The 16,646-nt window shown below is 37.3% G+C and overlaps 1 protein-coding gene across 2 annotated transcripts in view; it reads left to right on the forward strand.

The window, feature by feature from the left end:
• Nucleotides 1–16,646, forward strand: part of LOC126468286 (cytoplasmic dynein 2 intermediate chain 1) — a 185,851-nt gene that overhangs the window by 118,218 nt on the left and 50,987 nt on the right. For both annotated transcript variants that reach the window (XM_050096537.1, XM_050096538.1), the window contains exons 14-16: nucleotides 2,839–3,011; nucleotides 11,271–11,413; nucleotides 13,443–13,501. In XM_050096537.1, the coding sequence (XP_049952494.1) occupies nucleotides 2,839–3,011; nucleotides 11,271–11,413; nucleotides 13,443–13,501 (375 nt within the window). The remainder of the gene's footprint in view (nucleotides 1–2,838; nucleotides 3,012–11,270; nucleotides 11,414–13,442; nucleotides 13,502–16,646) is intronic.

Consider the following 16,646-nt stretch of genomic DNA (forward strand, 5'->3'; position numbering starts at 1 on the left):
GTAAAATAAACAAGTCACATGTTGGCCACATTCTTTTGAATGTTCTCCAGAGTCCCAAAATGACATCCTTTTAAGACATTTTTCAATTCCAGGAAAAGAGAAAAGTCACAAATACTCAGATCAGGTGACTAGGGTGGCTGTAGAACAACAGCAATGCCTGTTCAGTCCAAGAATTCATGAGGGAAGTGGCAGTGTGACATGGGGTGTTATCATGATGCAGTGTCCACTTGTTTCTGCAGTATCTTGTGTCACTGGATTCACTCTTTTCCTGAGCCTTTCAAGGGTATCTTTGTAAAACACTCTGTTGGCAGCTTGTCCTGGAGAAACAAATTCTTTCTGCATGATACCACTACCATCAAAAAAGCAAATCACCATTGTTTTGTTCTTTGATTTGCTCATTCAAGCTTTTTTCAGCCTCAGTATGCCACTCCTCTCTTTGTTTCTTTGTCTCAGGATCACACACAAACATCCAGGATTCATCACCTGCTTTACATAGCTTAGCCATTCATAGGCATTGATAGTTCTCTGATGAAGATCAGTGCACATTTCTTTGATTGTCATGCTCAGTTGTGAGGTTTGTCAGCATGATTTTGGCACAAACTTTTTGCATGTACAAAGTCACCAGTCATCCTTATTGTTAAACATCAGTCTGATCTCACAAGAGCAAGCACATATTCAACAATTTTGGCAGTTTTTAAGTTGAAGGTCTCCCTGAGTAAGGTTCATCTTCAACATGTTCTCGGCCTTCCAAAAATGATTTGTGCCAGGGAAAAACTTGTGCTCCTGATAAGTAATGTTCCCCATAGGCCTGTTTCAACTTTTCAGAGGACACGTTTGCTGGTTCCCCAAGTTTACCACAAGACTTGATGGTATAACTTTGCTCTAAATTCTGCTGTTCCATTTTCATAACACACAACTTCACTGACGGCACACTCAAAACTCGTGATGTCTGCATGAAGCTAAAACTTGGACTGAGCATCAGGGATGAGCACAGTGTTGCCAGTGTTGTCAGTCTCATTACTTTTCTCACACACTTCGTACATCACAGTAATGTGATTCACATTTAACTGCTACCATGTGACACCAAACATTGAAAAATCTGCCTCTTTCTGGTGACCTGCAATCAGCAACAGTAGCTGATGAGTGCTACTTGTAAATTAAGGTTCTTAGGTGCTGTGAAGAAAATTCAACAGAACTGCACCTGGATATTTTGGAGGCAGCTGGAAAAGCTGTGTCAATCTAGGCAGCTGTCAACTGTCACCACACACTAATTTGACCTCTAGGCATCCATAATGAAAAACCCAGCACCATGGGGCATGTGAAAAGTGGAACAGAACCTAGATCAATGGTTCTTCATTGACATGTGCAAGATTTGTTGATGTTTGATGGTTATTGTAGAAAAGTCTAAAGGTGACTAGGTACCAGTGCACATCTTAGAGCTGCAGGTTCAGCAGGAAAGAGGGTCCACTATGTATTAGGCTGGTATCGCATGTAGATGTCAGATTGAGGGTAAGTTGATGGTTGTGCAGTATCAAGAAAGGATACTCCAAGTCATTGTCATGTTTGACAGTAAATATCTAGGATATCTATAGTTTGGCCATCTTGTGTTAATGTCAAACACATTGTGGTAAAATATCATGGGACTTAATCTTCATTTAACCCTACACAGATATTCCATCATGACAAACACTAAATTTAGAATGTTGATTCTTTGTGCTTGACATTCTAGTATGAAGATGATTTGAACATGATTTGACATTCTTAATGTGCTCCGTCCATGTAAGCTGGATGGCAACTTCCAGGCAGGCTTCTCCTCTTTTACAAGGCATCATCTTCTGGCTGATCATTTCACCATCCTTGCTGCTGGATAATTTGTAGCTGTTGTCATTTGCAACAAATTTTATCTAGATTTCAGTTCTTTATTAATGACTCTCAGCCACACAGTTTCATGCATCCCAAACTGTTCTTTAACATCCATTTCATCTAGAACATACCTTTGTATAGATTGTGAAACAGATGGTAGTTGTTTTCAAGCATCAGATGGTGATTCAATTTGTCTCACTATAATGTCATCTTGTTTTGCACACTAAGAAGCTTGTTATGTGGCAGAAAAGAAAAGCATGTGAGTATGTGTATGAAATGGGGATATGTGGTTTCTACTTTGAGTTAGTTATCCTGTGATTGAGATTCTCACAAGCTGTGACTTTGTGTGGAATTTTTTTCTTTATTGCTTGAAATAAGATGTTCAATCCAGAGGTATATCAATGCATGCATTTATAGAATGTCATTCTGTCTTCTTGAAGCATCAGTGTTTTGGAGATGGAATCACATATTTTCAATCTCCTTATTTAAGCATTCATTTGAAAGTGATGAACACTTCATCTTTTTGTCTGTGTTAAACATCTATGGTTCATTCCCAATTTAAAAAACATCTGCTGGAATAATTGTATACTCTTTTGTCCCATTTACAGTAGCCTTAGAATAACTGAATTGTGAGGTAGCCTTTATTAAATTGGATATCTTCCATTCCACGGTCACACAGCATATTTTCAGTCTCTCCTAAGAAATCATTGGATTTCAAAATGTCAGGTCACAGACTGTACTCTTTGGCATGGATAAAGGATGCTGTGATTTGAGTGTTGCATAAAATAAGTACTGTTTAACATGTGTCACTTATACTATGTTTAAAATTACAGATGTTTTGCTCTTTCAGTACAAAAATATTACATTATATGTTAATAGAGCTAAATAAAACTCTAGTGCATGCTATGTACCATTAACAAGACCACAAATGTTTATTAGTATCATTAAAATATCACTTCTAATGATGTGTTGCAGATATGCAGTCTAGATGCTGGTGGTCTGATTGTCATATGGACAGTGATACAGAATTCACAGACTGAATTCTTGCCTGCCAGGGCATCCCAAATGGACCTAGGTCTTGCATACTGGGGTAGAACCAGGCTTATACTGAGCTCAGTTGTCAACATACCTGTCAGGATGGCCTCTTTGTGAGTACAGAAACATCTATTCTGTCATGAGTTAAAAGTCAATTGTGAGATAGAGCAGATCCTTAATCACACTCTGTAGTTTCTTCAGTCAAACATGTTTTCATAAATAATTTGTGCATTGTTGAACTGTTGCTAGCTTTTATTAAATTTTTATTTATATCATCTGATGTCACTATCACTTTGTATTATGACCGGCATTAAAAAATAAGGACTAAGAAATCATTCCACCTTCACTATCACCCACATCTGGATGTGATTACTTAGTCTGATCATCACTACTGGCAGGTTTATCTGTAGTAATTAATGACAATTTGATATCATTGTTGAGCAACTATTATTTATCTTTCAGCTGCTATGTCTTCTAGCAGAACACTTTCTACTTTTCTGCAATGGCTGACTAAAAAGAATAGACTGAAAGCTTCCTTACATTTTCATCTTATATGTTACCTGTGATACTGGGATCCCTAACATGCCTTTCAGTTTTAACATATCCATTACTTTACATTCTGGTCATGGTTGTATGGCATCAAGTAGACTAACCCAACTTTGAATTCCCAGCAGATTTGCTCACTCAGATTAAGGAGTGCAGAACCTCTTTCCTTATATTGTCATCGCAAGAACACTTCCAATTTGTAAGCAATTATCCTTATTTGAGTGTCACATGAGGATGTTTTGTAAACCTACATGCTGTAGTATATAATAGAAATGACACAATGTCTTGAACTATAGAGAACTTTTTGACTGTATTCTTTATACATTCATTCTTTCAGTGACACTCTTTTCAGTGTAATTGTTTTATTCAATTTTAACTCATAACTAATAACACAGAAATCATAATATTTTTTAAAAATAATTAGTATTGTCAAAAGGTCAGAAAAAATGTTATTAACAGTTTTTTATGGAGCACTAATCATGTCCTGTGGAATACCAGTTTTCTGCAGAACACAGTTTGGGAAGTCCTGGAATAGAGGATAACTATGATAACATTTCTAGCAATATGCAGCTTTGGTTATATAGTAAGTAATTAGCCAGTAATAGAATAAATATTGTAAAGGAAATAATTTAAGGAGTGAAGGTAACAAATCACCAAGTAGTTGAGGTGCTGAGCTGTAGACAGGCACATAAACAAGACTGAGAACACTGCTAGCTGTGGACCAATCTGTTTTCTGACCTATAAAGTACACATACACACACATCCATACACACACATGTGCCTGTATGGCAACATTGTCCCAGCTAATTACATTGACACGACATTGCAGCTTGACTGGGGTGAGGGGTTGTGTCGGATGGAGTGGGTGAGGACAAAAGGATGTAGTGAAACAAGTGATAAGTATAAATGGAAAACAGTTTCCTGTAATAAGAAGGGCAAACGTAAAAGTGCAACGAACAAAGAAGATGACAAAAACGATTTTCTGTTAATAGGTGATTCTATATTAAAAAATGTTATTGTGCCGGACTGCAAGGTCGATGTTCGACCTGGAATCTGATCGCATCAGCTCAACAAACACTTTAAGAATGTATTGTCCACGAAAAGAAACACGGGCGAAACTGGTAACAAAACTTTAAGTACCGACGATTACAGAGGTGTCTTAATCCACGTGGGCACAAACTCCATCCGCAGTAACAGTGAGGAAGAAATCGTGAATGAAACGCGGAATCTGATTAGATCGGCGAAAACTGTATACCCAACAGCCAGGCTGGTAATTAGTGGAATCATTCATTGAAGATCGGTAAGTGATACTTACATCAACAGGATAAATACCGGCATTAGGGAACAGTGCAACAGACTCGGTGCAGTATTCATTGACCCAAACAAATTCTTAAACTGCAAGTGTCTGGGAAAAGACGGCCTGCACTTGAATAGATTAGGCTCTGTGAACCATAGTAAAATGTTCATAGACGTGTGTAAAGTCCTAAGAAGCAAGGGAAACTAATTCATTGTGATAGGGGTGACAAAGAAAAAATTCAAACTGAAAATAAAAAGTTTAGGTACCAAACAAAGGATGCACGCGAAATAACTAAAAGAAAAAATGATCTATTGATGCACTTGAATATAAATGGCTTAGGGGCAGAACTACCAAATCGTAAATTCTCAAAAATCGACGAACTAAAAATTCTGCTTTCAGAATCCGTAAATATTAAAATAATCTGCCTAAATGAACACTGGTTAACAGAAGATAGTATAAAAGTACTAAATAGTATTAATAATTATAAGGTAGCTGCTAGCTTTTGTAGAATAAGCAAATCTCGTGGAGGCTCCTGCATTCTTGTCAATTCTTCCATAAGTTATACAGTAAGAGATAGTTTTAATTATTTAAATGAAGAGAGCGTGTTTGAAAGTTGCTCTGTAGAGCTGAGTGATCTGAATACATTGGTTATAGCAATCTACAGAATTCCTGGATGTGCGGTAACAAAAGTGTTTTTAACCAAATTCGAATGCCTCCTGGAAAAACTCCAGAAAGAAAGTAAGAAAAAAGTTGTTATAGCAGCAGACTTCAACTTAAATGTCTTAGTTGAAAGCAATGATTCCACAAAATTTCGTGACTTAATTCAGAAATCTGGTTTCAAGCTAAATTTTTCTGAAGGCACTAGGGAAAACAGCAGATCAGTGACCTGCATTGATAATATTATTACTAACTACATATTTGACAGTGGAAATAAGCACAAATACTGCTTAGACTTGGGTATTTCAGATCACTCAGCTCTGTTTATTGAGCTCCCAAAAGCAAATAACCTAAAGTCTCCAGAAGTGTGTATAAAAAGGGATCTCAGTAAAAGTAAAATGGATTTATTCCGCAGTAAATTAAGTATAACAAGCTGGCCTGTAGACTACAATAGTTCAAGCTCGATTAACTGTGACAAATTCTTAAATTGTTTCTTAGAGGTATTTAATGAATCATTACCTCGTAGATATAAGCAAAAGAAGGTTAATGGTAAACTCAAATGGATTACAACAGGAATAAAGATCTCTAGTGCCAGAAAGAGAGAGCTCCACAATGAGTTAAAATCAAACAGAAATCCAGATTTTGTCATTTATGTCAAACAGTATAAAGCTGTATTTAGGAAAGTTGTAGCGGCAGCTAAAAAAATGACAAATAATAAATTCATACGAGAACACAGAAATAAGACAAAAGCAGTGTGGTCAGTTGTTCAGTCTGAACTAGGAGCCAAAGTAAAAATTCATGAGATTTTGAAAATTAGACATGAAAATGAAATTATAGTAAACCCTGTTCAGATGTCAAGTTGTTTCAATGAATTCTTCCTAAACGTAGTAAGATCGGATGTGGATATGACATTCTATCAGGGCATCACAAATTTGGAAAACAGCCAGAACACATCTTTTAAACAATTTGAAAAAATAACCCAAAGGGATGTGGAAAAGGAAATATTGTCTCTAAAAAACAAAACCTCACATGGGTGGGATGAAATAACAACATCTGTAATCAAGTATGTGTATGATATTATTTCCCAACCACTGTCAACTATTGTAAATCAATCTTATGAACAGGGATGCTTTCCAGAGGTATTGAAATATGGTGAGATCAAACCTCTATTCAAGAAAGGATCGACAGAAGATATGGGGAATTACCGCCCTATCTCTCTCTTGCCGGTCTTCTCTAAAGTGTTTGAAAAGATTGCAGCAAAACAAATTAATAACTTTCTTACTGTAAATGATATAATTTTTAAAAACCAGTTCGAATTCCAACAGGGTAAAAGCACTGCGAATGCTATAAATGAGTTTATCCAAAAAATATGCTCCACGTTAGATAAAGGTAGAAAGGTCACAGGTATTTTCTGTGATCTGACTAAAGCTTTTGATTCAGTGAACCATGCATTACTCCTGCACAAATTACAGATGTATGGAATCAGAGACACTGCTTTAAAATGGTTTAGCTCTTACCTGTCAGGTAGGAAACAAAGAGTAATTTTAACTTCAAATGGAACCAATTATTCATCAGACTGGAAAACAGTTCCCCAAGGAGTCCCACAAGGTTCGATATTGGGTCCCTATCTGTTTCTTTTTTACGTAAATGACCTACCACTTGCTATTGATGTTCATTCAGTCTTATTTGCTGATGATACATCAGTTCTAATTGAAAATGAGGTATCTGAAAATATTCCAGAAAAAGCCAAAAACACTTTAGAAAAACTTGAATCTTGGTTCTATCAAAATGGACTAAAACTAAATGTAACTAAAACCAAAATGATGCAATTTGAAGCTAAATCAGTAGAAAGGAGTGAAATAAAGATAACTTGCAATGATCAGGATATCACAGAAGCAAACCACGTGAAGTTCTTAGGCCTAAATCTTGACAAAAATTTAAATTGGAAGGTACACATAGATTACTTAGCAAATCAACTGAACAACTTAGCATTTGCAATGTGTATTTTGTCAGGTGCCACAAACATAGATACCAGAAAGATAGTTTATCACTGCTACTTTGAATCAGTTATTCGTTATGGCATAATCTTCTGGGGAAATTCAGCAAATGTCACTAGGCTCCTAGTATTACAAAAGAAAGTAATTAGAAACATGTGTGTTGCAAAAAAACGGGAATCCTGTCGACCACTGTTAAAAAATTTAAAAGTACTATCTATCCCCTCACTTTACATATATGAGATGGTGGTGTTCCTATATAGAAATCAACATAACTAGACAATTTCCGTTTTGACCACAACTACAGCACTCGCCACAGAGATAACTTCAAACTTCCAACACATCGTTTAAAACTTTATGCCCAAACGCCAGAGTATATGGGGTTAAAAATTTTCAATAAAATAAAAGGCAGTAATATATTTAAAATGGAGATTGGTTCACTGAAAAGATTGCTCTTTACTCTCCTGGTGGAAAAGTGTTATTATTCTGTCGATGAATTCATTGAGGACAGCTTCACAATCTGAACACAGGGATTGTAATACATTTATTATTTTATGTACATGTGTAGCTGTAACTTGGAAATGTAAAATATAATGTAAACTTTTGTAGTTCTCTTAAAAAAGTGAAAAAAGTTTCTTTTGTAAACCTTGACATGTCTCCTGTACATCAAATCAAATGATTTGAAAATTGTATGTAATGAGATGAATAAACCACATAACATAACATAACATAGGGAGTGGGAGGGAGGGTTGAGTAAGGGTAACTGCTAGTTGAGAGGGAGAGAAAGTGTGTGCACAGGATAGGAATACGGCACTGAAAAGTCTATTCTGAGCACAGGCAGAGAAGATTGTGTGCAGTGCACAGTGATGTGGGCAGAGTGTATTTAGAAGGATGGATAGAACAGAGGAAGAGGGAGACAGTGACATAAGGATTTGAGTGTGTCGTAAGTGAAGTTGGAATCATAGGGTAGGGGTAGAGGTGATGTAGCTACCAGATTGAAGGTTCTGTTGCATGACACAAATCCTCATCCCAGTTGAGCTGCCAGCTGCCACAATGTTCAGTTGACTCTTGCTTATATGAGCCTCAATAAATCAAGGTTCTTGATAAAATGAAATAGTTTTCACTTAAAAAGACCTTGATAGATCAAAGAAGTTTTATGCCTTTTGGCACACTCAATAAATCAAGGTGATTGTTCTGACAGGCTGCCTGTGAACACTCAGTAATTCGAAGTTAGCAGCTATCCGAAACATAGTATTTTGAATTTTTCCATACTTGTATCACCATTCACTAATTACTTTGGTTATTCAACAACATTGAATGTGCTACAGTTCATAAATTAGTTGTAAACATGATGTAAGAGAGATACAAATGTTTGACTCTTGCAGAAAAGAAGCAGAGTATGGAGGCCATGGAATGAGGTATGAAAAAGTCAGGTGTAGTGAAAACTATCGGGATTTTACACCATCCACACTGTCAACTACCCTGAAGCAGAAGGATCAGATTGCACAAAACATATCATAAGATGGGAGAAAGCATTCTGAAGAAAGGTTTTTGAAATTACTTAGTCAATGTAAAGGACAAACATAACTTTCAGAGGTTCTTCACTTAAAGGAAAGGCTAAATCATTAGCTGTTACCCTCAACATTGAAGGATTTACCTATATTGAGGGGTGGCTCATTAACTTAAAAAAAGATATAGCATTGTTTTTAAAATTTGTGGATCCACACAACATGTCAAGCTGATGAAATGGCAGTTTCATTCAAATGTCTTCACAGCTGCACATTCACTTTTAAAGACAAAAAGCCATGGGGAAAAAAATAGCAACGAAAGTGTAACACTGTTGTTTGCAATGAACATTTACAGACCACAGACACTAAAACCTATTTTAACACCAAAAGCTGCCAGTCCTAGATGTTTCAAGGGAATCAGGTCTTTTACTGTGTCTTCTGTCCCAACAGAGAGGTGTGGATGACATCAGAACTGTTTGATGGGTGGTTGTTGAGCCTGGACAAAGAGATGAAAACATGGAAGAATAAATTTCTTCTTTTTCTGGACACCTGTGCAGTTACAACTCACTACCTCTGGATAATTTTTCCCTTGTGGCCACCACTTGGAAAATACAACTGCCTGACTAGGGAATAACTCAGTGTTCTAAATCACAAAAAAGTAGTGGTGACAATGGTGTTTTATAGCTTTTGAAGATGGTTACAACCCCAACATACAATGTGGCAGTGACAACCACAGCTGATAAAGCATGGAAGAATGTTACCCCAACTATTATTTCAAACTGTTTCAAGAAATGCAGATTCATCAAGGAGCCATAAAATTAATTGCAAACAGGAGAGCAGAAGAATGGATGCACATTTGAACTATACCTGGGGCCTTCTTCCATATGCAGGAGAAAATGTAACATCTGATGATTTCGTACAGTTTGAGTATCATTTGGAAGCCTGCAGTATACCCAGCCTGACATTGTATTTTGGCTATTCCAGATGACAAGAATGAAGACAACAATGCAGAAGAAGATGGAGAAGCAAAACCGACTCCATCTGTGACTGTAAAAGAGGCAAAGTCATCATCTTAAACATTGCACATGTACGTTTTTAGAATGGAAGTAGATAATGATATATTTTCTGCTTTGATCACTACAGGAAATGCACTTGATCATGACTGGATCAGATAAATATTACTGATTTCTTTACAAAATAAAACCAAAATTTTATTATGTATTTTCAGAAATTTGTATGTGCCTTTCATCTGAATTGTTAAAATAAATAAAACTGGTAAAAAATTGACATATCTTTTGAGTTCTAGTTGTTGTTCTGCAAAGGTATGTGAATGTTATTGAAACTCCAGTAATATTTTTAACATTGGTTTTGGAGGGGATACTTTTCATTTGATTTTTTCTTAATTGCTCCTTAATCAGTCAATCCTTTGTTAAGCCAAACTCTCAGTTATTTAAACTTTTGTGAGCTCTTTTGAACTATGAATTATTGAGAGTTGACTGCAGTTAACCAAGACAATGTTGCTGTGTAGATATGTGTGTGTGTGTGTGTGTGTGTGTGTGTGTGTGTGTGTGTGTGTGTGTGTGCTCTATAGCTCTGAGGAAAAATTCATTAGAAAAGTAACAGTATTCATAGTCTTGTTTATGTACCTACCGACAACTCAGTGGCTCAACTGTTCAGATTGTTCTTATTTTTATTCCTTGAATTATTTATATTGCACCAAGAACCTTGCCATATACCATATTTTCAAGTAATTCAGACCAAATAAGCTGTTATTTTGAGGGATTATTGAACTGAAGAATTGAAGCTAACTCTTCATGCTAAAAATGGAAATTAATCTCTTCACGCTAAGAATTCAAGTGGAATTGCCAGGATAATTTATCCTCCTTATGTTGCTTAAATTTATCCCAGTATAAATGGCAGCATGTTACACCAACTGAGCTATGGGTGAAACAGTCCCTTTGTCTATCTTTTTTCATCACTGTAGCCTGCAATGTTTTTAACAGTTTTTCTGGTTTCACTGTTGATAGGAAACATTTGTTGCTAAGGAGTTGTAAGTAGTATACATAATGGACCATAATCTGCTTTATCACTTACTTTTATCAAAAAGGTACAGTACAAGAAATTTTCCTGTAGCTACTAGAATGTTAGTGCACACAAAATTAGTTGATCACTAAAGTTGGCAGCAGCTGGAGACAGAATGCTAGTAGTCCTACTCTTCTGACTCCTATTGCATCAGAACAAGGTGCAGGGTGCACAAGAAAAAGTGTATGCACTACACTTCATTTTTCTCAACTGCAGCTTGCTCAATTAATTGCTTAATTTTTATTGAAATGCACAATTTTTATGATGGTACAAATTAAAATGTTACAGCTCTCTGCTCAAGGACGCAGAATACCTTTCTTTAGGAATTGATGACAAGGACCATTTATATGTTGGAACAACAGCTGGACGTATTATTCACTGCCTGAGATCTGGTATGAAACCCCGGCCAAAGATGTATCTCACTTCAGATGGTATGTATTGGTGATTTTCTGAGTTCTTTTCTTGTAACATATCATTCAAAAATAAGGTTTCATTTATCACTACTTATTAACAGAATGTAGGAAGGCTGTTTGAAATGGCTACTATTTAAATGGATTTAATGTTTCTATTTACTGTCTGCTGAGACATGAGGTGAATGGAACTTCAGTGTACGGAGACAGAAGAAACTCAGTTCTGCTGTTGTTTGAGTTGGATTTTAATGTGCACTTTCTCCCTACTTCGGTAGGTGAAAAAAGAATCCACACACTTCGTTCATTCAGGGTTTTCTTACCTGAGACACAAAAGAATAAAGACAAAGAGAATGAATTCTGACTTTTCATAAATTGAGGTTCTCTTTTGAGAAGTTACAGATGTAAAAGAAAAGTCATAAAAATACAGTCTATATTGCACAAAAGAATGTAAGACACCCAGTCTTGTATCCCCACTCAAGGTATTGATTGAAGCCATGGAACTATCGACAATAGTCATTACATCTGCATCTAACGAGGGCACTACCAACAAGGAAAACACAGCATCTTCAGCTGACCGATCAGGTGATACCAGCTAGCCAGCTGATTTAAGCCCGTGTAACCACAGGCTCTTTCTCATTCTCTATGAGGCAACAAATGTTGTGTTCTGATCCAACTGATGTTTCCATAGGTGGGCCGCTATATTTATGGACTCTGCTCAATATCAAAGCAGACTTCTCTTACTATTATGCAAGTGTATGTTTGAGATTGCTGAAGAGAAGTTACTCTTCAGCACCTTCAGACTGGTATCCTTATTCAGTCAAGTGAACTAACCAGTGTTGTGGTTTTCACTATGATTACCAGTATCACCTCACTTGTGTTATGATACACCAACTGGCCTGTATTCAATTTAACCTATTATACATGCATAGTAAATTAGTTGTGCAAATTACTGAAATTCTTATGGCTGAGGGTAATTATTTTATTTTATTGTGGACTTATTGATTTAGGTTTCATGCTCAGGAAACTTATTGCAGTGTAATAAATAACTTTTGCCTTAGAATAGTGAGATATAAAACCCAGAGATCTGTTTCAGAACAGAGGTAAGCAGTTGCAATGTTGAAGTTAAAATTATTGTACACAAGCAAGTAATTGTCATTTTCTTTGAATTCTTTGAAATTGTTTTCCATATTTGTAAAACTTTTCCTATTCTTTTCCTTCTTAAATGGAAAGCTAATATCTTTCCAATTAATTGGAGAATCAGTATTCTGTTCTTTGTTAAACTCTTAGATGCTCTTATGATTTCCCAGTCTTTCAGTAAGCATAATGTTCTTGTCTTGACAGGCAAAATATCGTATGTTTTCAGCAATATTAACCAGCCAGAATCCCATGAAATAATCAAAGAATCTATGTGATGGGAAAATCTTAGAGTTGTACATGGAATTAACTTTCCTTCCAAATATAATTTTCAATATTTACTTTGTTATTTAACATGTTTGTTTAGTGGTTCATGAAAAGTTCTTACAACTATTTTTAAGTTCATATGTATCGTCAGTCAAGAAGTTTGTTATTGGAGAACTACAAGTATGATACACTGTAGCCAAGACCAGTTAAGAAGATTTAATATGCAACATTTCAAACATTGGTGTGATTAAATTTCTTCCATGACCCATCCTGAAATTAAGAAAATCTTCAATAAATGGCAGACTTTTGCATATGCAGCTTGTTTTCTCCCTGCGTTCTTCAGTTCCCTTAAAGTAGTGATGAAGCAGGAGCCTTTCATAATCTTCTAAATGTTTCCTCTTCACTTCTTTCCCTCAACTGCAATTTGAAGAACACCAAGGATACATGTGGATGAAGTAAAGGTGACACATCATTGACATGCAGATACAACATGGAGGTCAGTCGGACCAAGATCATGACAAACTGTTAATTTCCAAAACTATGTCCTCAGATGACATACAGTCTTGTATCTTAGTAAAACAAATGTATTTTTAAGAATTATTATACAGTTCACTGTAATGAGTTATAATTTTTTTCTTTGTTTTCCCAGATGTTTGCAGTCTTGCCACATGCATCGATGTTTGCCCTTTTGGAGAACCATTCTTTTTGGTATGTATTTTATGTGTTAGCATGTTGATACATCATTCATTGTCGCCAATACTTTGTGTCAGTGGCAAATGAAAACTAAACTTTTTTCCACTGTTATCTAGCACTGTTATGCGTTGAAATGATCAGATTGATTTATTTTAAGAAATTGGTGGATAAAATTGCATGTAAGAGTTCCTTTAGTAGCCCCTCAAGAATTTCAGTAGCAATTATGACTCTTTCCACATCTCTAAATGATAATATACTTTCACTGGGCACTTGTTTCCTTTTTGGTACATTACTAGTTTTGTCTCTACATCACTGCTATAGCTGGTGTACAATACAATGTGTTTTGCTTATTATACTCCCAGTTTGTCCCTATCCCTGTAATTTTTCCCTTCTAGTGCTTTTCAGCACTAATTTAATATTCCAGGATGTCACATCAAATGTGACCCTGTTCCTCATAAGTATCCTTGTTTCTCATAAGTGTATTTCATGGTCTTTGATTGCCTAGCTTATCTTATCACATCTTTTACCCATTGTTCCTTAATAAAACCACACATCTTATTTTCTTCAGCTGCCTTGAGGAGCCTTAGTGACTAGATAATAGAATTCAGTTACTTCATAATGTGAAACTTCCTGGCAGATTAAAACTGTGTGCCAGACTGAGACTCAAACTCGGGGCCTTTGCCTTTCATGGGCAAGTGCTCTACCAACTGTACTACCCAAGCACAACTCACAGTCCATCCTCACAGCTTCAATTCTGCCAGTACCTTGTCTCCTACCTCCCAAAATTCACAGAAGCTCTTCTGCGAACCTTGCAGAACCAGCACTCCTGGAAGAAAGGATATTGCGAAGATAATGGCTTAGCCACAGCCTGGGAGCTGTTTCTAGAATGAGATTTTCACTCTACAGCAGAGTGTGTGCTGATATGAAACTTCCTGGCAGATTAAAACTGTGTGCCAGACTGAAACTCAAACTCAGGACCTTTACCTTTTGTGGGCAAGTGCTCTACTCTTCCAGGAGTACTAGTTCTGCAAGGTTCCCAGAAGAGCTTCTGTGAAGTTTGGAAGGTAGGAGATGAGGTACTGGCAGAATTGAAGTTGTGAGGACGGATCGTGAGTCGTGCTTGGGTAGCTCAGTTGGTAGAACACTTGCCCGTGAAAGGCAAAGGTCCCGAGTTCGAGTCTTGGTCTGACACAGTTTTAATCTGCCAGGAAGTTTCATATCAGTGTACACTCCACTGCAGAGTGATAATCTCATTCTGGAGACTTCTTAAAGTACCAGTTTTGATGCTAAGTCACCATTCTCTGTCTGCTTCATAATATCACATCCATTTTATCGTTGTCTATTGTGAACCCATGTTTGATCCATAGTATTATGTTCTCCCATTCAGAAGGTCTGAATCTAACTTAATTCATGCTGGAAGAACTCTGACATTGATATCTGTTGCCTTTGACTTAAATTATTCTTCCAAAATGTTCTTTGATGTACTTCAGTGCTTCTTAAAAATACACCTTAAACAACAATGGTGGCAAACTATAACTGTTCCTTAAATCTTTATTAATATGATTTTTTGTTGATCTTCCTCTTTTGTTACTCCCACATCAATTTCCTCCTCCTCTTCCACTTGTACAGGCATTTGATGTAACTATTACTGGGTGGAGATAGAGGGCACATTTCTGGAGCCAGTTCTAATGCTGTGTTACTCCCACATCAATTTCCTCCTCCTCTTCCACTTGTACAGGCATTTGATGTAACTATTACTGAGTGGAGATAGAGGGCACATTTCTGGAGCCAGTTCTAATGCTGTGATGCTATCTCTAGTATGGCTTAGAGTGGGCTAGAGTTCTGTGCTGAGGAAGGGTGTGTTGTGCATTTAAAGAAGGACCAGTGATGCTTACAGTGGATTCTATGTTGAGGGTTATTTACCATCATTGGTTGGCGGGTTAGAGAATATCAGCATTTCTGCAGCTCAGCAGCCAGTTCCCAAGAGCACTTGCCTTTGGCTGCTGACTGCACGTTCTTCTGCTACGGTTACTGCTGCATCACCATGTTCTCATATTTCCTGTCCATAATAAGTGTGGTGTACAGTGGCAGCTACAAGTTTGGCAGGCTGCCTCACACTACAGGGTCCGGAGCATAGTGATCTTCTGTTGACATTCCCGTCAAGGGCCGAGAGCGTTGGACCGTCGTGTCATACTCTTCGAATGGTGTCAAAGTGTTGTACTGCCCCTGGTGTCCATATGCTTATGTGGCAGGCAATGGTTTGTATCCTGGTGGAGGTATAGGTGTATGCATCATAGGCACTGTGCTGAACAGCACAGGTCTGATGTCGCATAACTGTCCAGCTGTTCGACAATGATGACTTCATTTGTGCATACTTAAATACTGATGCCCCCTGATCATTTCACAGTAATGGTGGTGTTATTGTATCATGCTGAATAGTCTGCAATGGGGCAATAACCCAGTTGTTGTAATTGGGCTGCAATACGCCCTGCAGGCTGGCCTGGCTTTGGCACATGCGGCCTGTCATTACAGAGGTGTTGCAAAGCACTGCACTTCTGATTCTAAGTCTTGTTTATTACTTTACTCTCATCATTTCCTACCTTCTACAAAGCAAATCCATCCTTGAATTTTGCTAAAACACAGACACTGGTTTATTTACAATCATTTACATTTCAAATTTCTACTTCCACTTATTGTATCACTTTGTACTGTGCATTTGGGTCTATACGGAGGTCTTCCCCCATGAACCATGGACCTTGCCATTGGTGGGGAAGCTTGCGTGCCTCAATGATACAGATAGCCGTACCGTAAGTGCAACCACAATGGAGGGGTATCTGTTGAGAGGCCAGACAAACACATGGTTCCTGAAGAGGGGCAGCAGCCTTTTCAGTAGTTGCAGGGACAACAGTCTCGATGATTGACTGATCTGGCTTTGTAACACTAACCAAAACTGCCTTGCTGTGCTGGTACTGCGAACCGCTGAAAGCAAGGAGAAACTACAGCCATAATTTTTCCCGGGGGCATGCAGCCTTACTGTATGCTTAAATGATGATAGCGTCCTCTTGGGTAAAATATTCCGGAGGTAAAATAGCCCCCAATTCAGATCTCCAGGTGGGGACTACTCAGGAGGACGTTGTTATCAGGAGGAAGAAAACTGGCA

The sequence above is a fragment of the Schistocerca serialis genome, chromosome 1, assembly GCF_023864345.2.
Source record: "Schistocerca serialis cubense isolate TAMUIC-IGC-003099 chromosome 1, iqSchSeri2.2, whole genome shotgun sequence".
Classification (NCBI taxonomy): Eukaryota; Metazoa; Arthropoda; class Insecta; order Orthoptera; family Acrididae; genus Schistocerca; species Schistocerca serialis.